The sequence below is a fragment of the Oryza sativa genome, chromosome 2 (assembly GCF_034140825.1).
Source record: "Oryza sativa Japonica Group chromosome 2, ASM3414082v1".
Classification (NCBI taxonomy): Eukaryota; Viridiplantae; Streptophyta; class Magnoliopsida; order Poales; family Poaceae; genus Oryza; species Oryza sativa.
Genome location: NC_089036.1, coordinates 6,455,650 through 6,479,785, shown reverse-complemented (window position 1 = coordinate 6,479,785; position 24,136 = coordinate 6,455,650). Strand labels below are relative to the sequence as shown.

Below are 24,136 nucleotides of genomic sequence, written 5' to 3'. Positions count from 1 at the left end.
TCTAGAAAAGTGTGGCCTTATTTCCTGAAACATAAAGATGATACATTTGCTGCTTTTAAGGAGTGGAAAGTTATGATAGAAAGGCAAACTGAAAAGGAGGTAAAAGTACTTCGCACTGACAATGGTGGTGAATTTTGTTCGGATGCTTTTGATGATTACTGCAGGAAGGAAGGCATCGTTAGGCATCACACCATCCCGTACACTCCACAGCAGAATGGTGTAGCTGAGCGCATGAACAGAACCATCATCTCCAAGGCTCGCATGAACAAGCGTTTTTGGGCAGAGGCTGCTAACACCGCCTGCTACTTGATCAACAGGTCGCCTTCTATCCCACTTAATAAGAAAACTCCCATTGAGGTATGGTCTGGTATGCCCATTGAGGTATGGTCTGGTAAGCCTGCTGATTATTCACAGTTGAGAATTTTTGGATGCACTGCTTATGCTCATGTTGATAATGGAAAATTAGAGCCTAGAGCTATTAAGTGTCTATTTCTTGGTTATGGTTCAGGAGTAAAAGGATATAAGTTATGGAATCCTGAAACTAACAAGACCTTCATGAGCAGGAGTGTTGTTTTCAATGAATCTGTTATGTTTAATGACAGCTTGCCCACAGATGTCATACCAGGTGGTTCAGATGAGGAGTAGCAATATGTTAGCGTGCAGGTGGAGCACGTGGATGATCAGGAAACTGAAATTGTTGGTAATGATGTTAATGATACTGTTCAACACTCACCTCCTGTTTTGCAGCCACAAGATGAACCTATTGCCCATCGCAGAACAAAGAGGAGTTGTGGAGCTCCAGTCCGTCTTATTGAGGAATGTGATATGGTTTATTATGCTTTTAGTTGTGCTGAACAGGTGGAGAATACTCTTGAGCCAGCCACATACACTGAAGCTGTTGTTACTGGAGACTGTGAGAAGTGGATCTCAGCTATGCAGGAGGAGATGCAGTCTCTTGAGAAGAATGGCACATGGGAGCTTGTGCACTTGCCAAAATAGAAGAAGCATGTTCGTTGTAAATGGATCTTCAAGAGAAAGGAGGGTTTATCTCCTAGCGAGCCTCCGAGGTTTAAGGCAAGGTTAGTAGCAAAAGGTTTCAGTCAAATTGCTGGTGTTGATTATAATGATGTGTTCTCTCCAGTTGTAAAGCATAGTTCAATTCGCACATTCTTCAGTATTGTTGCTATGCATGATCTTGAGCTTGAGCAGTTAGATGTGAAGACAGCATTTTTACATGGAGAGCTTGAGGAGGAGATATACATGGACCAGCCAGAAGGGTTCATAGTACCTGGTAAGGAAGATTATGTTTGCAAGTTGAAAAGATCTTTGTATGGTTTGAAACAGTCTCCTCGTCAATGGTATGAAAGGTTTGATTCATTTATGTTGTTACATGGCTTTAAGAGATCTGAATTTGATAGCTGTGTGTATATTAAATTTGTTAATGGATCACCTATATACTTGCTGTTATATGTTGATGATATGCCGATTGCTGCCAAGAGCAAGGAACAAATCACTACATTGAAGAAACAGTTGAGTAGTGAGTTTGATATGAAGGATCTTGGTGCTGCTAAGAAAATTCTAGGTATGGAAATCACTAGAGACAGAAATTCTGGTTTGTTATTTATTAGTCAGCAAAGCTACATTAAGAAGGTTCTTCAGCGTTTTAACATGCATGATGCAAAGCCTGTTAGTACTCCTATTGCACCTCATTTTAAATTATCAGCTTTACAATGTGCTAGTACTGATGAGGATGTATAATACATGTCTAGAGTTCCATATTCTAGTGCTGTTGGTTCTTTGATTTATGCCATGGTTTGTTCCCGTCCAGATTTATCTCATGCTATGAGTTTGGTTAGTAGATACATGGCGAATCCTAGTAAAGAACACTGGAAAGCTGTTCAGTGGATTTTCAGGCTCAGAGGTACAGCTGATGCTTGCTTGAAGTTTGGCAGGACTGATAAGGGGCTTGTTGGATATGTGGATTCTGATTTTGCTGCAGATTTGGATAAGAGAAGGTCACTCACAGGTTATGTGTTTACCATTAGTAGTTGTGCTGTGAGTTGGAAGGCAACATTGCAGCCTGTTGTTGCCTAGTCTACCACTGAAGCAGAATACATGGCTATTGCTGAAGCATGTAAAGAATCAGTTTGGTTGAAAGGATTGTTTGCTGAGCTTTGTGGAGTTGATTCTTGCATTAACTTGTTTTGTGATAGTCAAAGTGCTATATGCCTCACCAAAGATCAGATGTTTCATGAGAGGACAAAGCACATTGATATCAAGTACCATTATGTTCGTGATGTAGTCGCGCAAGGTAAGCTAAAGGTATGCAAGATAAGTACTCATGATAATCCTGCTGATATAATGACAAAGCATGTTCCTGTTGCTAAGTTTGAGCTTTGCTCAAGCTTAGTTGGTATAGTGGTTTAGCCCGAGAGGCTATTTGGCGCCGAAAGTGTTTTTTGTCTTTGTTGTGTTCAGGGTGAAGGATTGATTCATGCTACAAGAAGGAATTTGTCTCAAGGTGGAGTTTGTTGAGTTGTGATCCAAATTCATTTGCACTTAATAAAGGCCAGCTTCTGCCGTAGCGGAGCGATATGGATCGTCATCCCTTTTAAGGTTCCACTATATATATACCTCTTGTAAGTCGCCGTGCGGCGATGTAACCTCACCTTAGATATAGTGAAGATATTTTGCTGGTTGGCGCCCGTGGTTTTTTTCTCTCCTGTTTTGAGAGGGTTTTCCACGTTAAATCTCGTGTCTTCTGTGATTGATCTATTGTTTTTTATCGTTTGTTCGGTTATCGTTTCCTAACAGTTTCGTTTATCAATAATATGAATATATTTCCCCGCAAAAAATAATTTATATAATATATTTTCTAAAGGGATAGTTTCCTTTATCAGTATGAATCTTGGTCCCTGGTGCATGCATAATACAAGTAAAATCTTACATATGCTCTCATGACCACATCAAAAGTAATTTTAGTTACCATCTAGTTCTTCTACTCGATCGGAATATCTTTATTTTGCTTCACCATCGCTGAACCTTTTTTTGTATATATATTGTTTTTCCATCGCTGAACCTGCACTTATTATACTGCTGAAGTCCCCATCTTCTAGATAGATTATCCGAGTCAACATTAATCATATAGAAGTCATTCATTCTCTCTAGATTATCAGAGTCTACATTAATAATATAGAAGCAATTCCCTTTCTCATCATTGCAAGTGTAGATCTAACTCTGAACCCCATTAATTGGTTGGTTTAACAGTAATCTCTGAACCGCACCTCCGTCTCCACTGATTATGCTTCTAAATAGTTGACTATATTCAATCAAATTGACACAATCTAAAGCTCCGTTCTATTCAATAGTATAAAATGATATTTTCAGCGCACGCAAAACGAGAAAATTTACTAGCACATAATTAATTAAGTATTAACTATTATAAATTAAAAAATAGATTTATTTGTCTCTTTAAAACAACTCATACATAAAAACGTAGGAAGTACATGATAAACCGGAACAAAATATTTTAACGAAAAACAACCAACAGAGAGCACACACAAGTAGGCACAGGCATTTCGCCTGAAAGTTCCATCTAACAGTCTAAAAGACTATACACTGTAACTTGGTTCATGTTACATGTTCTGTACTCTGCAGTACATTGATCAGACTAATGTCTCCACGTCCAGTATTGCCTGGACACTTTGGAATTCTTCAACAAAAGAAACAGTTGTAATTTGTAAACTCCTACAGAAGAAACAGTCATACAACACCTCGGAGTAAGTAACTAATAGCATGCAGGAATCCGTGGCATAAGAGCTGGTGGCCTGAAGTGGGTTAGTTCATAGTGAGCTTCCCGGTTCATTCTTGGCGTTGCCTGGCGCGTTGATGGCCATCGAATTTGCATCCGCAGTCTATCGTTGATAAGCAATGTGAAGATGAAAAGATTTGTTAGAGCAGATTAAACCATGGTGTTGGATAATTCTATATCCATATAGGCATTATGCAATGCAGAGTTTGTGCTATGGATTTGCAGATGGATAGAGAAGACGACGACTTACAGGAACTTGCTTGGAGGAACCAAGATCGTCTGCCATCGGTTCTGGTACTTTATGTTCAGTTGTTAATCTCTTACCATGCTGCAGAATGTGTAAATCAGAAAGTGTTAGTTCAACAAAAGATCACACAAAGATGCAAGTCCGTGCTGCAAGAATTTCAAAGGGCTCGTTTCGCATAAATGCAAGGTAGATTCTAAATAATCTGGATGAGATTATGCACAACCCAAAAAAAAATCCTGTGAGATAAAAAAAGGTACAACCAATGCGGCCTTAAATTTCATTTAGATGAAAATGTCAATACATGATGAGCACATGTTTTCATCAGCACACCAGTCTTCCTCCACAACTCAACAGCACAAGAGAATTTCACTATGTTTCTAGCACCGATATGGATAAGATTATAATTCACATATAGCAGCAAGCCAGCAAGAACAGAATTCTATAAAGAAAACCTCATTGTTACTCCCTACGTTCCATACTTTCATATTATAAGTCATTTAACCTTTTTCCTAATCAAACTTAACTAAGTTTGACCAAATTTATAGAAAAAAATAGCAAAATCTAAAATACCATACTAGTTTTATTAAATCTTACACTGAATACATTTTGATAACATGTTTGTTTTATGCTGAAAATACTAATATATTTTTTTATAAATTTGGACAAACTAAAAAAAATTGACTAGGAAAAAAGTCAAACGACTTATAATATGAAACGGAGCAAGTATATAAATAAACCCAAAAGGGGAATGCCACCTTCTTTAAACGGGACAATTGCTTATTTGACCCCGTTTTGAGCCCTAACTACCAATTTGACCCTACTTTTTAAAGTTTGCTTATTTGACCCTCCTTTTCAAAAACGAAGCTCCCGTATGACCCTGTTCTGTTAAGGGCATCTAACGGTGTTAACTGAAGCACAAAATGTCTCTTTTGTCCTTACTCATTTGACTCTATTACATGTGGGACCCACCCGCAGTTCCTTCTTCTCCTCTCCTCTCTTCTCTCTTCTCTTCTCTTCTCCTCTCCTCCACGGGGCGGCGACTGATGGGCCGGCGGCGGCGGCGCTTTGAGGGGGCTGAGGGAGAGGGGGCGGAGGGAGGCAGCGGCGGCTGACGGAGGGGGTGAGTTGCGGCGGGGGCGCACGGAGGGGGCGAGCGGCCGTCCTGGCTCGTGGAGGGAGGGAGGAACGACGGCGGCGCAGGCGAGCGGAAGGAGGGAGGAGGTGGCGACGGCGGCAGCGGCGCAAGCGCCCGGAAGGAGGGAGGAGGCGGGGGAGGGGGCCGGCGCTGGCGCAAGCGTGCGGAAGGAGGGAGGACGCAGCGGCGGTGGCGCCAGATCTGAGGGGGTGGCGGCGCCGGCTCCGGCTCTTCGTCGTCGTCCTCGTCCTCGTCAGCAGGGCGCCGGCTTCGGCTCTTCGTCGTCGATGAGCCGCCGCCGCCACTCCTCGTCGTCGTCATCGTCACTAGGGCCGGTGCCAGCTCATCGTCGTCGTCACTAGGGCCGGTGCCGGCTCATCGTCGTCGTCACCAGGGCGGCGCCGATCTGAGGGGGTGGCGGCACCGGCTCGCCGTCTCGCCGCAAGTCGCCGCCGTCGCCGCAAGGAGAGAAATGTGGATAGGGTTTGGTGGATGCATAGGGTTTTCTAACGGTATTCTGGGTATTATGAATATTAGTTGTATTTCTTTTTTTTTGTTTTAAATTAAAACTTAACGGACTAATGGAAACAGGGTCAGACGGGAGCTTCGTTTCTGAAAAGGAGGGTCAAATAAGTAAACTCTAAAAAGTAGGGTCAAATTGGTAGTTAGGATTCAAAAAGGGGTCAAATAAGCAATAGCCCCTTAAACAAAAGGGCACATGTTAATAAAAGAATGGAGTAAGTATACTGTTAGTTCTAAGGATTTAGCTAAAAAGGAGACATCTCAAAATAAAATGGTGGACGTCGTGTGTTGAAATTTATGAATGAGAAAGGACAGCACCGCTCATTGGAATGAACTGAGGAAAAGGTACCTGATCTTTGGTCTCTGTTTCAGTAATTTCTCTCTTAACTCCGATGTTGTGAATAAGGCTTCTAAATGAAAATATAACATGAGGCAGGGCACAGAATTAAACAAAATTTAATACAGCTTTTAGAAAAAGGAAAAATAGATACCTTGCTGAGTGTCCCATAGGTTTGTGATCATCCAACAGCATATCAGAGTCAGGGTCGTGCCTTTCATCTGGATCATCTTGATCTTCATCTGGCTGAATAATGAGCACATATGTACAGGACACGAATACATTCAGTCAGCCCTTGAGTTATCACTTCCAAGACATCTTTTTTTTTCATGCTTATAATATTAGGAAGCCTGGAGACTCACCTCAGGTAGCTTTGTTTCAGGAATTCGCTCTTCAAATTGGACACTAGGAGCATGTTGAAGTTTTGAGAGATTGTCCAGAATGTTGCATTTTATTTCCTCCAATTGCTTGTTTGTATTTCTGTTCTCCATGTTACTTGCTGCAACGTAAAGACTGTATTCTGGACCAAAATATTCATAATACTCGTTATAAGGCAACTTCTCCCGTAGCTCTTCACCAAGTGCAACTCCTGTCTGGCCAAATAAAAAACCAAATAAACAGTCAGAGGATAAAACCATAGCTGTAGCAACAGGTGTTCCTGATATAAGAGATAATTTACTCAAGCAAGCATAAGTGCAGCCATTCACACTTGTTCGCCATGTTTAGCCTGTTGTGTGTTCAGATTTATAAATTCACAAAAGGCAACGAAACCAGGCTTGCAAGGTCCAAAGAGACCAGATTTTGGGTTGCTAATTTATTAAAGACATCTCTGATGAAAGCTAACAACTGAGGAACAGGTGGTGGCCTGAAGCATATGATTTTGCAAGGGTTAACAGTTAGCTAGCAGTGCCTTGCCTGATACTTATCTGTTTAAAAATAACCACACTTTAATGCTTTGAGAAACACCGGATGATTTGTTACTGCACAAGTTCTCACAAATTAATGCATTTGAATGAAACAGAGTAGAAAATAAATACATTAAGCATTACATGTAAATGGGAGATAGGTGTTCTGTGCATTTCAGTCATCTGCTCAGTACAAACCAAAATCTTAGTTTGGTGATTGTAAAATTACAGCAACATGGATCAATAAACAAAGCCAGGCAGTAGGTACCAACTACTAGAAGACAAGTTCTTGATGCTGAGCAAGGAACAAAGTGGAAACACAAAAGCAAATTAGGTTCTAACACATTACCGAGCTCATGGCTTTGCTTTGTCATCCATAATTAATAGAATTAATTAATTGTTTGTTAAAGGCATAAGGAAAAAAAAACGGGGGAAAGTATAGATACCTCGTAACACCAGCAGCGTGCAACATTTCTTATGGTATATCCACCACCACCAAGAAGAAGCAACGGAACATTGAAAGACCTCATGAACTTAACACATTCAGCATGACCTTTGCCTGAGAGATTGAAACAGCCCAACCTATCACCGGACAACGAATCAGCGCCGCACTGAAGCACGACTGCACCAGGACGATACATCTCCATGACTTTGCTGATGATCGGCTTGAAGATGGACTGGTAGCTGTCATCATCAATTCCATCATCCAGCGGGACATTCAGGCAGTAATACTTCCCTTCTGAATACCCAATATCGCGGATGTCCCCTGTTCCCGGGAAATAATCCCCAAACTTGTGAAATGAGACTGTCATAACCCTGTTTGTTGTGTAGAATGCCTCCTCAACTCCATCTCCATGATGGATATCAATATCAATATACAGAACTCGCTGTAAATATGAAGACAGCATATTAGTGGTTTAGCACAAGAAGACAACTAGACCAAATAGGGGAAAAAACATCTGATCTGTTTTCAAACTTTCAACTGTTCATGATAATCTAGGATTGTCTTTACGCAACATACATTCTTCAGATCTGTCTGATTAATCACCTCTTGTTCTGAATACGTTTCAATCAAATCAATCTCTTATCATGAACCGTCCAATGAACATTCTAATTGTGTACGTCGTACTCCATCGTCCCATAAAAAACCAACCTAGTACTGGATGTGACACATCCTAGTACAACGAATCTAGACATTGTACTATAATATATCACATCCAGTCCTAGATTCACTTTTTTTTTTTGGACGGAGGGAGTACATAGCTTTAACAGTGTACATCATGGGCAAATTTAATAACAAACGCAGCAAGTTCGTCGTCATATCATTCTCTCTCTTTGGAACATCATTATATCAACTAGAAATACATACATACATTCAGCATGATTCATCAACGTACATGAGCTTTTATCCAGGAAAACAAAAATCTGAATAAATTTGTTAATACATAATTCTGCACGTGCCAATATGACATACTATTCAGACAATGTGTAATCGCGTAACGAATATATATGAGATTAAGTTGAGCAAAAAGTTAATCCAATTTCTGTCTACAGATAGCCATTTCATTTACACTTACACATGATTAATATTTCCTACCGATCAAAATTTAGCGGAAGATCGATCGAACTGTACACGACAAAATCAGAGCAACTGAAGAGAAAGAAGTCAAGATGATTTTTGCTTCCGTCTTCATTGACCCACCCAACTTACACATCAAGTAATCTATCTATTCGAAAAATTAAACAAACCACCCATCCAAATAGTACTACTCCTAATCTATTCGAAACATTAAACGAACCCAAAAAAAAAAACGAACAAACACAAGTACGAGCGGAATAGGATGACGTCACCTCATGGAGCTTGAGGAGCTCGAGGATGGCGAGGACGATGTCGTTGACGTAGCAGAAGCCGGAGGCCTCGGACTTCTTGGCGTGGTGCAACCCGCCGGACCAGTTGATGGCGATGTCGTGGGTGCCGTGGTTGAGCTTGACGGCGGCGCCGACGGAGGCCCCCGCGTAGGTCTGGCAGTAGGCGTAGAGGCCGTCGAAGACGGGGCAGTCCTCGCCGACGTTGAAGCGGCGGAGGGAGCGGATCTGGTCGAACTGGGTCTCCGGGGTGACGGCGCGGAGGAAGGCGACGTAGTCGTCGGAGTGGAAGCGGCAGAGGTCGCGGTCGCGGGCGGGGAGCGGGCGGAGCACCTGCATCTTGGCCGGGGCGAGGAGGCCGTAGTGGGCGAGCAGCGCGTGGGTCATCCTCACGCGGTGGGGCTTCATCGGGTGACCCTGCCCGTAGTAGTAGTTGCCCACCTCCGGATCGTAGAAGTAGCACACCCGCCGCTTCTGCGCGTCGCCGCACGACGCCGACGCCAGCGAGTTGCCGCCGGCGCCCGCCGACGAGGGGTCCATCGCCGCTGCCTCCGCCTCCGCCGCCGAATTCGGGGTTGGGTTTTCTCTCTCTCTCGAGGTCGAGGAGCTCGCGTGTGTGTTGTGGTCGGGTGCTTGCTGGAGAAGGAAGCGAAGCAGAGGAGGCGAGCGATGCCGCGATGGGCGAGGAGGGGAAGGGGGGGTTTATATACAGGGGGCGGAGAGATGGAGAGGAGACGGCTGTGTCAAACAATGGGCTCTCGCCTCTCGGCGCCTCGTCGTTTTCCCTGCACAAAATCACCGATCATTAAAATTTAAAATTTAAATTTAAAGGTAATTTTATGATATTTTCAATGCAATTTTTCTTTTTATATTTGTTTTAAGTTTTTTAGAACACGTGTATAAAAAATTTACTCATAAATTATTTTTTAAATCGTTGATAGATTGTTTTAACTTGCAATCAGCTCACGATCAATTCAGTGGGGCCCTAGATATTCCATGAATTATCAGGGTCAAGGCTAATATAATTTAGTCTAAAGTTAATCATAAGTCTAAAATGATATAATTTTTTTATATATGTGTTCTTAGTAAAATCATTTCTAAAATATAACTATAATGCAGAAAAAATCAACTCTAAGTGTTATTCGAATTTTGGTTGTGGCATAAGTTGAAAAACAAACGATGGAGCTTTAATTTCTTAGGTAGTTTCCTTTTTGTTTCTGCAGGGGTGGCTCACATAGCTTTATTTTTTTTCTTTGATATTCCGCAAGGTATATACGGCGATCATGATGGTATTGGCATTCAAGAGATATTTTACAACTATAAATTTCTACACACTACAATAAATCACACAATTTCTAGCACAAATCAACAACTTTGTAGCCCATGTTTTTGGCTGATAGGTAGATTTAGACTAAGGGGGTGTTTAGATCCAGTGGTGTAAAGTTTTGGCGTGTCACATCGGGTATATAGGGTGTCGCATGGGGTGTTCGGGAACTAATAAAAAAAACTAATTACAGTATCCGTCAGTAAACCGCGGGACAAATTTATTAAGCTTAATTAATCTGTCATTAGCACATGTTTACTGTAGCACCGTGTTGTCAAATCATTGAGCAATTAGGCTTAAAAGATTCGTTTTGCAAAGTAGTCGCAATCTGTGCAATTAGTTATTTTTTAGCCTATATTTAATACTTCATGCAGGTGTTTAAACGTTCGATGTGACAGGGTTAAAAATTCTTGTGTAGGAACTAAATATGGCCTAAGGTTGTGTTCCTCCCCTCATTTCCCACCTCACATTTCTCCTTTTTCATGCAGACGCTTCTCAAACAACCGCCGAACGGTGTGTTTTTTTAATATATATATATATATATATATATATATATATATATATATATATATATATATATATATATATATATATATATATATATATATATATATATATATATATATATATATATATATATATATATATATATATATATATATATATATATATATATATATATATATATATATATATATATATATATATATATATATATATATATATATATATATATATATATATATATATAGACACACACATACACACACGAATGTTGCTTTAAAAACTTATATTAATCTATTTTTTAAAAATAGCTAATACGCAATTAGTCATGTGTTTAATAACTCCGTTTTACATGCACCAGAGATCAGAGATTAGTTCCTAACACCAACAAAAGCAAGGGATTAGTTACCAACACCAACAAAAGAACACAGCTACTCTATGTCTGCGTGAAACCGTGAGTATGTCATATGTGTGTTGAAGCTTGACCCAACGTTCCAAGGTTACAATTCCATGATAAAGTTTGACGAATATGCCATACCTGTCACGGGCAAAACGTTGCGTTTTAAGTTACAATTCTATATAAAAAAAACCATGTAAAGATGGTTGCATTAACTAAAATATCATGCTAAAGTTGCAGCATAACTAACTACAATTTTTGTTAACCTTATTCTAGGTTTAATCTTATATAGAAAAGGTTTACGAGTATTCGTTTGCCTTAAGTTCACAGATCAAAATGAGTTAGCACCGATGGCTGGCGTGTAAAAGATACAGTACACTCATCTTGTACATTATAAAACGTACATTTTATAATGTTATATGCGACAATAGACAACACTATCGATTTTGAAGGCCATTTAATTACCGATTATATCATTTGTCGATTACTATGAAATTCTACAGGTAAATCCACCAAATCCTTACAGTTCTATCATTACTGTGGCTAAGAAAAGTAGTACAAGCAGTATATTCTACTCAGCAGATCACACGCTACGGCGCAGACTAAAATATTCTGCAAAAAGAACATTCCCAGCAAAACCAGTGGGCTCATCCTCCACTGATACAAGGGACCATCAGCTCGCAAAAGATGACAAATTTGATTTTAACTTCTCCATCTCCAGCTTGCATTCTCAGTGATGCCTAAAGCGGCACTCACAGTGCGAACCTCTAGGCCTCCACAGTGCATGTGGTTCTTTGCTCCCACCACTTGACACGTGTCGACCACAGGGTCAATCTTGATCATGGCTTTGCGGCAAAATGCAAGCTCAAAACTAATTCTGCTGAGATGGCACAAGGTCACTACGAGAGTTTAACACAGGTACGCAGCATATCAACCTAATATCAGGTTCTTGATATTGTGGAACTGTAATGTTTGGTACCATGGCACCATCTTTACTTGCGAGGGAATAAGGATGGTGCAAATTCAAATCAAATGTCACCCCGCAATGACCAGGCTTTCATGCACATTCCTACTCTTGAGTGTTGCAACCTGGAAACAACTTTCCTGCCAAGAAAATACAAAGAAATGTAAACCAATAAATATATAAAAAAATTATCCATTAATGATCAAACTAGGTAGAAGAAAGTAAATGATTAGCAACAAACATGTCAATTGCTGTTGTTTGGAAAACATCATACTTGAACTCCCAGCATTGCCGAAAAAATTGATAAGGCTGAACAAGCATTCGGCACACTTGTCATTGTTTTTTTTCAGAATATTTGGCTGGAGAGGAACAGAAGAATCTTTCAGCAGCAACAGAAAGACAACTGCAAATCGCCTTCATGGCAATTCAGAACATCACACAGATGGAGTTGCCAATCTCTGCCGACGAGAATTAACCTGCAGAAATTTATGTACATCAATTAGATCCTAACAGTTGTTTTCTTTCGGTTCTTGTATCAGGACACGTAATTTGAACCTACTCAGTTGATATTCTTCTTAATATAAATCAAGGCAGATCTCCTGCCAGTTTCTCGAGGAAAAGAAAAACCCTCCATTTGCATCTTACTAAAAGATGAAAAGACCTGGACAATCTCCCGTGGTGTGCACAGTCTGCAGACCCATTAATCATCAGGTTCCATGTAAAACTGTCCGGCACTCAGGCTTGAAACCTTCTGTTTATCATGAACAACCCTGTGTGCCAGAAAACCCGAGATCATGGTATTCCAAGACACCAAGCTTTGTTCCTCCACGGCTGATAAAAGCCGATAAGCACTAACTGCACCTTGCATACATGACAACAGGTGTTTACCAAGTGACAATGCTGACAAACTTGTGCATGCTGAGAACACCAGCGAAATCATTCCCATTAGGTTCTTCACTGAACCCAAATATCATTTCTCCAACAGTATCCAAGGGCATGGTGTGCTCATCATTCCTCAATAACCCAGAATCCATCGCATTGTAACGCTAGCAATTCAAACAAGCCAAGCCAATGCAACTGCTCCCCGTGCTTGACCACCGCATAAGTAAGGCAGGCAGCCATGACAGAGCTCGGTGGCTGGCAACCCTTCTTCCCGGAGGGGCTTAAGACTCGCGCCTCGCCTCATCAGCTTCCCCGCGCTGCGCGAGCCCAGCGAAGAGGGCGTTGAAGCGGGCGACGGTCCGCTTCGGCATTTCGTCGAACACCCTGCGCGCGACCCCGAGGCGGAGGAGCTCGCGAGTTCGGCGCCAGCTCGTAGCGTAGGCGCAGGAGGAGAAAGCCCGAATTGGCGAGGCGGGCGTGGACCTGGATCGTGGAGGCTTCGTCCCGGGCCGGAGCTCGACTAGGTGAAGGCCTTGAGCAAGCAGGGTTAGGTGAAGGCGGGACGGAGGCTGGAGGAGTAGGCGGTGAGGGTTTCTTGTCGGAGACGAGCTCTGATGATTTCTTTCCACGAGGAGGAGGCGATGGTGGCCGCGGGGCGTCTGCCATTGGAAACGCGAGCGAGCTCGCGGAGATGCTGCTCCCATGGCGTCAATGGCGGCGGCGGCGGCACGGCAACGGTTCGCGTGGGAACTTCGAACGGGGAGATAAATTTGCAGTTATGGGGCTGCAGAAGTTATAAATTTCATATACTAGATACTTTTGCATCTTGTCAGTGAATATATTCAATTTACATATAAGTATAAGAGGAGTATTTGATTTGAAGCAAGTTGAATATTGTTACTACTCCCTCCGTCCCATAATATAAGGGATTTTGAGTTTTTGCTCGTAGTGTTTGACCGCTCGTCTTATTCAAAAAATTTATGCAAATATAAAAAACGAAAAGTTGTGCTTAAAATACTTTGGGTAATAAAGTAAGTCAAAAAAAATAAATAATAATTCTAAAATTTTTGAATAAGACGAGTGATCAAACAGTGCAAGCAAAACCTCAAAGTCACTTATATTATGGGACGGAGAAAGTATGTTATCCCAAAAGTTTGGACGTTCCCCCGGCCCGTCCAACTAATGTCCCAGGAAAAATATCGTCCTGGCCATAATCAAAGAAGTGGCCCACTTTCAGAAATAGACGGGCATTCCTAGGCACCAAAGCACATACTACATAGGCTAATTCAAATGTTTAAACTATGGTAATGGTTGTTTTCTCATGTGTAATTTTTATGGCCATGGCTCTAATGTGTTTATGCAAATCCCACGTGGTAGTCAAGGTGTGCTTCGTTTACTATTTAACTGCAATATCTATTATTCTGTGGGGCCTTCTAGAGTGCATGCACATCAGAGCTAAATTGAATTAATGAGGGTAAATTGGTCATTTTTAGTAGACATTAATCTGGGTAATAAACCTTAAAACGTCATGCTTTACGGTACAGAGGAAGTATTGAAATTTGTTTGGTAACACTAGAATTTATAATATTAACAAAACAACCATGTATATTTGATTGTTTGTTTTAGAATGTGATCTTCATCAAATCATCACAATTTGTCCAAATATATTGCTTTCGCTCAAATTTTGTAGAATATTACAGAATATACTAATTCAAACTAGCTTAAACAAGTAAAAAACCATGAATTCTAAGTGGGTTTCCTCAAAAATATAAGCATTGCATCATAGTAGCAAAGATACTTCGGCAAAAAGAACTAATTTTGAACGTTACAACGCTATTACGACTTTTTCTTCTTTAGATTGTTCATATGTTGGCGGCAGGCGGTAGCACAATTATACTAGCCACAACAGCTATAGCCAATCAATATGAAATCGTTGTCTCCTACAGTAACATTTTCACACATTGCACACCTAAAACATCGCAATTGATGTCTATGCTCGTACATTTTCTACCAGTACTATTGAACAACTTCTTTGTTTTCACGGTATCATTTCACAAGGGCTTGTCCTCTCGAGCAGCCCTCTTTTACAAATTAAGAACCTGGGAGGGTTATACGTGCAAAACAACCAAAACGGAATAACCATGGCACCGCACGACGTCAATTTCCAATATAGCCCTTCTGGTTCCATAGGCTTTTTCTGGCTACCCAGACGAGGCGGGCGGCGCCGCAGCCGTCCACCCCCGCGGACCCCAAGCCCAGGAAGGAAGCTTCTCGAATCTTCTCGAAGCTCCCTGATCCTTCCTCCTCCCCCAAAACCCTAGATCCCTAACCCCATTCGGCCACCACCACCGCCACCATCTCCCCCATGGACCATCCATGGCGGTTCCCCGCCGGCGACGAGCTCTGCCCGGTCTGCGCCGCGCCGCACTTCCCCTTCTGCCCGCCTCCGCCCCACCCCTTCCCCTACGATCTCCACCCGCCTCCGCCCCCTCCTCCGCCGGAGTACCACGCCCCCTTCCACCCTCCTCCTCCTCCTCCTCCCCCGCCGGAGTATCACGTCCCCTTCCACCCTCCGCCGCCGATGTGGGCCCCCCCGGGGCCGCACCCCTACGAGGTCCTCGACATGGAGGCCCCCCACAAGCGGATGCGCGTGGGCGATCCGTACGGCGACGGGATGCCTCCCCCGCTGCCCCCGCCGCCGCCGCCGGGGATGGTTCCCGTGGAGGGCGACCGGCTGCTCGGCTTGATCCGGGATCACGGCCGCCCTCCGTTTCCGCCGCCGCCTGGGATGTTGCACGGCGAACCGTACCCACCTCCTGATCGGTTCGGCTATGGAGGAGGGAGAGGCTATCCTCCTCCTCCAAATTATGACAATCCCTATGCGCATGAAGGCAGTTTTCCCGATTACGAGCACGCCGGGAGGTTTCCACCTGCGCATGAAAGGCTTGCCGCCTTAGGTTCAAGTTTTGTGCCTGGAGGACCTCAGGAGGGGTATTTCAACCATGATCACCGCTACAATCGCTTCCAACGCTCGGAATCGCCTGTTGCGCCGCCGCTCCCTCCACCGGCTCGATACCCTGAGGCGAGAAGCCGTTATGATTCCCACGGTTGGCATCCTGAGGCGGATGTTCCACCACCACCACCACCACTGGAGCCTCCTGTACCGTCTTCCTCAGATTACCATGCCAAGCCACCTTTGCAGGCTGTGAAATCATCTTTGTTTCCTATTCATTCCGGTTCTCCAGCCGCAACTGCGCGCCCACCTAGTTCTCATACTTTGCATCAAGCTCACCTGATGCCTAATGCAAATCGTTACAATGGACCTATCCACAATGAGGTTTATCTTCTTCTCTCTGTGAACTTGTGTTCACTGGTTATGATTCAATACTTTCCCGGGCACTCAGAAAGCAGTACTTGTTGTTGTACGAATGTTTCAGGTACCAGGTTTGGCATATCAACCACACTTAGAGCAACATTTAGGAGGTGGAAGGCAAACCCAAGCTCAGCATTCCATCAACAATGCTAAAATCAGTGTAATTAGTGCCTGTGACTTGTTCAAGCAGCCACTTCGTGGGTCACGGCCTGATCATATTGTTATCATCCTCCGTGGGCTGCCAGGTTTTCTCACAACCACTTTTATGTCCCATATGGCTGATTAAGCATTCCAAAGAACATTGCCGACACTGTTGACAGTTTTGTATGCTAGCCAGTGGCCACAGCGCTTGGTTAGACTAATTTTGTTATACTATGCCTCAAAAAGCGTTCATCTTTTGTGTGGTAGCTTTACTGTACCTGTTGTTTGTTGAGATTGATCTGACCTTCTCTGCATATAACACCTGGGAGTTGCTGATGTTTCTTTTATACTTATCAAATGCCTATTTTTTCAGTTCACAAAACAATACACATGATAAGCTCTTTTACTACTCTTCCATTCATAAATATATGTTGTTTCTAGAAATGCACACTGCTTCATCTGACTTCAATCATGATCTTAATAGAGGCATTTATATTGATCAAACTACTAAAATAACATCAATAATAAACCAATGGTTGAAATACTTTCATAGTGCTATTATTCTTGTAACATTTTACAAGCATATCATAGTAGACGATCAGAAACTTGTGGTCAAATTGGACCATGAAGATTGTAGACATTGTCTACTGTCCAGAGTGCTCGTAACATTTTTTTATCTGATTTTGATACATAACTTTTTTTCCTCTTATTGCACGCAAGCATTATGATCATGATTTAATAGTCTGCAAGACTGTCAATATTTTTTACTCTGGGAATTTATTCATATATATATCTGTGTTACCACTGTTACAATTTATAGGTAGTGGAAAGAGCTATCTTGCAAAGGCATTGCGTGACCTTGAAGTTGAGAATGGTGGAAATGCACCTAGAATTCATTCGATGGATGACTATTTCATGATTGAGGTTGAGAAGGTCAGTTGAAGAATAGCAGAACCTATCATGAACCCTGTACACTAATTTGTCACACTATACTCAGAATTGCTTATTACATTTCTGTTTTATTTGATGGGTATTCTGTCTTGTAACTTGGTTTAATGCTCTTAGAAAGTTGAAGACAATGAAGGGTCAAAATCTTCTAGTACATCCAAAGGAAGAAAGCAGCTGACCAAGAAAGTGATCGAGTACTGTTATGAGCCTGAGATGGAGGAGGTGATGAAATAGTTTTTGTTTGACTTCATTCCTTTATCTCATTTATTATGAATGCTATTGCCAATTATTGGAGCTATGTTATGGCAAACTGTTTCATTTGCCTGAAAAATTAGTCTTTACTCATTAGAACTAATGTAAACCTTTAGAAATGTCACATTCCCCAGGTTTACTTTAAATAACAATATCAGAGCACATCGCCTAGAAGTTGCAGCACTGGGCATTTTGATGTTGAAAGGATATGATCTCCCAGACTGCAGTATACTTCATAACCCACATAGATGTGTTTCTGTTGTGGAATCTGTATACTGTACATGGGAGTATTGTCCATCATTCACATTTTCGATAATTGCAGCATGAGTAATTGTTTTTTTCATGTATTTCACTATTTATCATTTGATGTAGTAATTTTGCTAAATTTCTTCTTTATTGGACAGACGTACAGATCAAGCATGTTGAACGCATTTAAGAAGACCCTTGATGAAGGGAATTTTACATTTGTGATTGGTATGAGTTATTTTAAATATTGTTGCTTTAGGATGAATTAATGATTTAATGATTTAATTCATGGTGGTGGTAATTACTTTGGTGGTTATGATTATGTTCTGCCTCATTATTTATCATAAATTTCATTGAGTACGGAAAAAGCCCTATGCAAACTTTATCATATATTCATTGACATCATATTATTTCAATCTATTGGCTTTTCTTCATGATTGGATCTTTGTCTTATTAAGTTCAATGTTTGGTGGCCATTTTCTGGGATTAGGACATAGGCAATGGGTTCCTAGACATTGGGAGGATGACAGGACATCCATTTGTACTAGTGGTTTATGTTTTGTACTGTTTGAAACATTCAATTAAGCAACAGGCCTACAATGGCATTGTACCGGGTGATGCCTTCATTCTTAGCAATGGCTGATGCTGGATTTGTGGTAACTGACTTGTTTATTGCTGGTATCCCTGCCCGTTTTTAGTGGATGACCGCAATCTGCGGGTAGCTGATTTTGCTCAATTTTGGGCAAGTGCGAAGGTAAACTCTCAGTCTCTGTTGCGTCAACTGTGAGAATTTACATTGCTTGTTGGAGCTTTTTGTTAAGGTTTTGAATCCTTAAGAGGGGTTCTGCTTTTTCTCCCCTTAGAACAAGAGGTGGCCTGCACTTGAAAAGCATACTTTAGTGCAAATTATAAGGCTGGAAAACACTATTAACTTATCTTGGATACACTACGAATCTTCTATTTTCTCTTTCCTTTTTTATTAATGGTCTCTTAATACTACTCCCTTTGTTTCAAAATATAAGGTATATTTTTTTTGCTAGCACAAGACTTTGACCAACAATTACTCTATTAGGATATAATTTTTGTGACACGAAATTGAATTTGTTAGATTCGTATTCAAAAGCACTTAATTATGATTATGCTTCTGTATCACATAAATAATATCCTAATAGAGCAATTGTGGGTCACAGCCTTGTCCTAACGAAACAAAACATGCCTTATATTTTGAAAAGGAGGGAATATTATAGTTATCCTGCTAGCACCCCCTTGACATATGTGTAGTGGATAGTATGAGAGGCATAGCATTAAGTAACTGTCATAAATTAATGCCCTGTTTGGAAACCATTTTTTTCTTTATTCCTGCTGGAATTGATAATTCCTACAAGAATTCGCGTCCCAAAGCCTTAATTAATAGCACTGTGCATTTATTACCACTAAGACACTAAGGCAGTCCAGTTTATTGGACCCTTCTCTCCCTTCTTTGCTGCAATTGAATGTACCTATACACCAGAGGGGTTATTTGGTTGTTTCTTAGTGCAGACTTATCGCTAGCTGTATTTCTGGTTTCTGTATGCAATTAACTGCATATATGTGCTTTCTTTCAATATTACATGGTTTGCCCAATAATATAAACCTTTTGCTCGTTTATTTTCAAGGGTTTTTGGTTATCTGCTTGTTTTACATGCCCTGAATCAACTGTCGAGTTGCTAAAATGAATTCGGTATTTGTGTATCCGTGTGGTTCTTGATGCTTCAGTTGGTCCAAAGCATCTTTGACTTCCACTTTAATGGCACTATTGACTTCTTAGAATTTAGATGATATGCCCATATGACAAGTGACCGTTTCATATGATTGTAACTTCTAGACTAATCTGTGCAAATTTTGTTGGATTATACCTTGCCATTTCAGGAGGCACTCTGTTCCTATACCTTGTTCTTTGGAATTTTATTCTCTGAATCATTTTATCTTGTTGGTAGTCATTTGAAAGTAAGTTCACTGTTCTATTCCTTTTGTAGAAATCAGGCTATGAAGTGTACCTGCTGGAGGCACCATACAAGGATCCAACAGTAAGTTTTCTTAACTATAAGCTATCTAGGCAGTCCTGGGAAAATCATATTGAATTTATTTGATTCATATATGTATCAGGCTGTAAAAAATCTTGTTTGCACTCCCATTAGTTATATTACCAATATTTACACCATATATTATAAACATCTGAGAATGTATTTCAGTTCCAGTAAGTACATGGGTTTACAGTAGATGATGTGATATCTTGTGAACAACAGGGCTGTGCTGCTAGGAATGTGCATGGGTTTACAGTAGATGATGTGAACAAGATGGCAGCAGACTGGGAAGAGGCTCCACCACTATATCTTCGACTAGACATCCATGTATGTTTTCTGATAGTATTCATATGATTGGCGGTTAAGACTTAAGACATGCTATTAGATACATGATTAATCGTGTTTTTCATGTTTTGTATTAATATTTTTAGTCATTATTCAACGATGACAATCTACGCGAGCATTCCATTCAAGAGGTATCCCATATCAGTATATCCCTACCCTACCAGTCACTTAAAGAGATCTATGTGCTCAAAATCTATTGTACTTCAAATAGGTGGATATGGAGACAGAAGACACTGATGGGGCCAGTAACACAGCAACTAGTACTGAAGCTGAAAACACACAGAAGGCTGTGTCTGAATCACTAGATAATGGACATGATCAAGGTACAGATTCCTATTATTCTTCAGTGATTAGTGTTGGCATTCCTTTGCCACAATTTATTGTAACATTTAAACCTTCAAAACTATGAGGAAATACTGTAAGTTACTTTACACATAAATGTAGAAAGCCTTTTTCTTGTTCTGTTGTGTTAGTTAGTACTTATAATACAACCAAATACTTATTTGGCAATACTGATGAAATGTGGAGAGATCAAATCCCCTGCAAAACAAGCACTGTGGGTTTGAAATAGATGGTTAAATAAGTGCAACAGACACCCTGCCATTGTGAATATCAATAATAGTAAACTTGTACTATTCACTGTACCATGAATGTGGACCCACTGTTCTGATATTGTAGTGCATGCATCAGCAGTAGCAGACTGTTAGTTTGATTTGGAAGTTATCCTTAAGCATTAAAATTATAAGAAACACTATAACGGATTCTTAGTGAAAGTATTAAGGACATGTTAAGTCAGACCTGTAAAATTCTGTTTAGACATCTCAGGAGCAGGGAAGAAGTGGGACTCGTCAGAAGAAGACGACCTGGATGGCTACAAAGAGCTAGGACAGAGTAAATGGTCAAAAGATTTTGATGAGGATACCGAGAAGTCTGACCATGCAGAAGGAAGTACGCATGCTCTTTCTGGATTGGCTCAAACCTACAGCACGCATCGAAAAACAGTTACCTGGGGAGATCGGGTATGCCTTTTTGCTTCAAGGGAAAAAATGCATTGTTTTCTTGCATTTTGTTAATATCAAATATTAGCGGCCTATATTTCTGTCATTGCAATAAACCAATCACTATTAAACAACTACCTTGTATTTCTAGGGAATTAAGGACAGATTAGTAGGATAGACAAATGACCACAATAACCTTATTTAATGAACACAATACATACACACATTCCATATATAAACTTAATTAAAAGGAATGTTGAGAGTTGAAACAACAAGTTAGAGATGTGATGGAAGGAATGGATATTACAAGGAAATATATTTTGATGTAATTAATTTGCTTGGTCCTGCATTAGTAGAAATACAATTTTTATGGGATGGAGTACATAACTAATCGTATTTGATTGCTCACTTAGTATTACAAACACATATTTGATGATACTTATAAAAAGAAGAGGACAAGTGATGCCCTTATTGTCCTTCTGCAACTTCTTATTGGTATGCATCATTTAACTAGCCTCCCATATTTTCTGTTCTTTCCTTGCAGCTAGAAAAGGGTGGTTTTTCTATTGGTGCAGCTAAAAGAAGACTCACTTCTTCATTAATCATAGGACCCGGATCAGGGTACAATTTGGTCAGTGGTCTAATTGACTTATTACTAAAGTTTGGTACTTTCGCAGTCTTTAATCTTTCTGCATGCCCTACGTAGTTTCATAACTTGATCCTCTATCCTTGTATCTCTTTGCCATCTTATCCTAGTTCTTGCAGAAAACGTGGGTCATGAGAGTCATTAATAATGGATCAGACAATGTTCTAAAAGGCTCTGCGATGTAGAGAAAACAATTATATGCTTTGATTTTAACACTTTTAACTTTAGAAACTTCTTCATCTGCATACTCAATAAAAAAATTACATTCATTCTCCAAGTGCTAATGTTATGAAAATTGATTCTTGTCAGTGCTTACAGTTGAGGGCTTGGGGCAGCACGTTGGCTCTTAAAAACCTGTAAGCATAGATGATGTAGCAGAGGCCTTTTTGTGCGCGGTTGAAGCTGCTGTAGAAGTAGAACCCATGCTAGTAAATAACAAGGCTTAAGCAAATTCTTTTCGTCTACTGGGCACTGGCACTTGCTTATAGAGGGCACGCTTTTGAAACTGCTAAATGGTGTGATTTGTGCAAAAGTTTCTGTAAATAAATATATTTTTCAATTTTATAATATTTAATACTTAACTAAACATATCCTAATGACTTGTCTCGTTTTTTATGCTGCACAAGCCCTAACATCTAATTCGAACATAGCCTCAGACTCATCTTTCTTAGTTTGCAAGTTAGAAGATCCTCATGCTCATATTTGGTTAGGATTCTGAAAGGTTTATTAGATGGTTGTTTTTCCTGCTTTAGCCACATGGTACAGGAAGACCCATAGATAATGCATGCAGGAAGCCCCTCCCTTGACAGTTGGGCAGTTCAATTTATTTTCCCATTGCTTGCAGGTTTCCAACCCCTTGGCTGAAGATAATTCCAAGCAGGCAAAGGGGGTAATCAACACCGATACAAAGAAGCGATTCAGCGAACAACTTCGTGACGAAGGTGAATCCTTCAGGGCAGTTTTCGATAAGAGGAGGCAGCGCGTCGGAGTTTTTGGCAACGGAGATGGCGAGTGATCCTCGACAAGAAGCCTCCAATGGCCTCTCTCGATGGTCAGGATACTCTAGGCATGGTTTGGCCATCAGTTTTGCTTCGGAATCAGTTTTGCTTCGTTGCAATTCTGCGGCTCGGAATGTACTGCTGCTGCCTGGCTCCTTTTTCCCAATTTCCCCATTCACACAGTTCACGGAGAGCCCTTGTTCCGGCCTTGTGCCTTGTCCATGTGTACCCCTTTGGTCACAAACAGAAGGTAACGGGGAATGCAGATTTGTGGCACTGTTGTATCTGTAAGCTGTCCCAATACCCAGAGGCTGCTAGTTAAAAAGCGCCCCCATAGAATGTAGCACTATCAGAAATGCTCAATTCTTGTTATTTAATATAGAGGTTTTCCAGAGTAGTACTATATTTGTAGTAGTGTTCTTATCATGTAGTCTTTACTTATTATGACTGCAGCCTGATGTCTATAAATACAAGGCACATGGTAGGAAGAGCCATATATACCTGTCTGAAATTTCAGTACTGTTGATTTTCAGTTTGAGTATAAAGTGTACCATTCAATACTCTATATATGTGTGTCTAAACATTTGATGTGATGGGTGAAAAGTTATTGTTTTGGGAACTAAACAGGGCCTTAGGCAATAAAGTGTACCATTTCAAACATTGGAAGTGAAGTCTCCTGCTGTGTCTTCCATAAACTCCAGTCGCGTCTCGCATTTCTATATATCTTGCATTCAACTCACTCCGCGTTCGCTGTCTAAATCGATCTCCAATTTCAACTATGCATATCTGTCGGGCCCGGTTTAGTTCTCAAAACAAAATTTTTCACTGTCATATTGAATATTTGAACACATATATAAAGTCACATATATAAAGTGTTAAATGTAGACGAAAAAAACCAATTGCACAAACTGTGTGTAAATTATGAGACAAATCTTTTAAGCCCTAATTGCGCCATGATTTGACAATGTGGTGCGACAATAAAAACATTTACTAATGACGGATTAATTAGGCATAATAAATTTGTCTCGTAGTTTTCTGGCGGAATTTATAATTTGTTTTATTATTAGACTGCGTTTAATACTTAAAACGTGTGTTCGTATATCTGACATGACACGCAGGGACAAAAAATTTTGTCAACTAAACAAGGCATTACACTGACATGCATATACTATGTACAGAAATTTAATTTGATTTTGGTTCATGACTTTCTGATGGTAGGAATAGTCGATTGG

At 40.7% G+C, this 24,136-nt stretch overlaps 2 protein-coding genes and 1 long non-coding RNA gene across 5 annotated transcripts; 1 reads left to right on the top strand and 2 right to left on the bottom strand.

The window, feature by feature from the left end:
- Positions 1–3,564: 3,564 nt before the first annotated feature.
- Positions 3,565–9,499, bottom strand: LOC4328720 (histone deacetylase 2-like). 2 transcript variants are annotated; one of them, XM_015772257.3, is made up of 7 exons: positions 8,809–9,499; positions 7,404–7,844; positions 6,415–6,645; positions 6,207–6,298; positions 6,065–6,125; positions 4,062–4,139; positions 3,565–3,914 (listed from the first exon to the last, which is right to left on the bottom strand). In XM_015772257.3, the coding sequence occupies exons 1-7, from the start codon at positions 9,361–9,363 to the stop codon at positions 3,843–3,845; spliced, it is 1,530 nt and encodes a 509-aa protein (XP_015627743.1). In that variant the 5' UTR covers positions 9,364–9,499; the 3' UTR covers positions 3,565–3,842. The 2 variants fall into 2 exon arrangements, with proteins under 2 accessions (XP_015627743.1, XP_015627744.1); XM_015772258.3 differs by having other exon boundaries at positions 6,065–6,122.
- A 1,991-nt stretch (positions 9,500–11,490) lies between these two features.
- LOC4328719 (uncharacterized) lies at positions 11,491–13,660 on the bottom strand. The gene is made up of 3 exons (XR_001543023.3): positions 12,572–13,660; positions 12,287–12,488; positions 11,491–12,152 (listed from the first exon to the last, which is right to left on the bottom strand). It is a non-coding gene; the product is annotated as an uncharacterized lncRNA (long non-coding RNA).
- Positions 13,661–15,060: 1,400 nt separating this feature from the next.
- Positions 15,061–23,469, top strand: LOC4328718 (uncharacterized). Of its 2 annotated transcripts, none has more exons than XM_015770995.2 (13): positions 15,061–16,231; positions 16,332–16,512; positions 17,229–17,341; positions 17,474–17,578; positions 18,013–18,082; positions 18,553–18,608; positions 19,870–19,920; positions 20,140–20,244; positions 20,349–20,393; positions 20,474–20,585; positions 21,088–21,281; positions 21,805–21,891; positions 22,751–23,469. In XM_015770995.2, exons 1-13 carry the CDS (start codon positions 15,260–15,262, stop codon positions 22,919–22,921), a joined length of 2,262 nt encoding a protein of 753 aa, XP_015626481.1. In that variant the 5' UTR covers positions 15,061–15,259; the 3' UTR covers positions 22,922–23,469. The 2 variants fall into 2 exon arrangements, with proteins under 2 accessions (XP_015626481.1, XP_015626480.1); XM_015770994.2 differs by having other exon boundaries at positions 21,079–21,281.
- Positions 23,470–24,136: the final 667 nt, after the last annotated feature.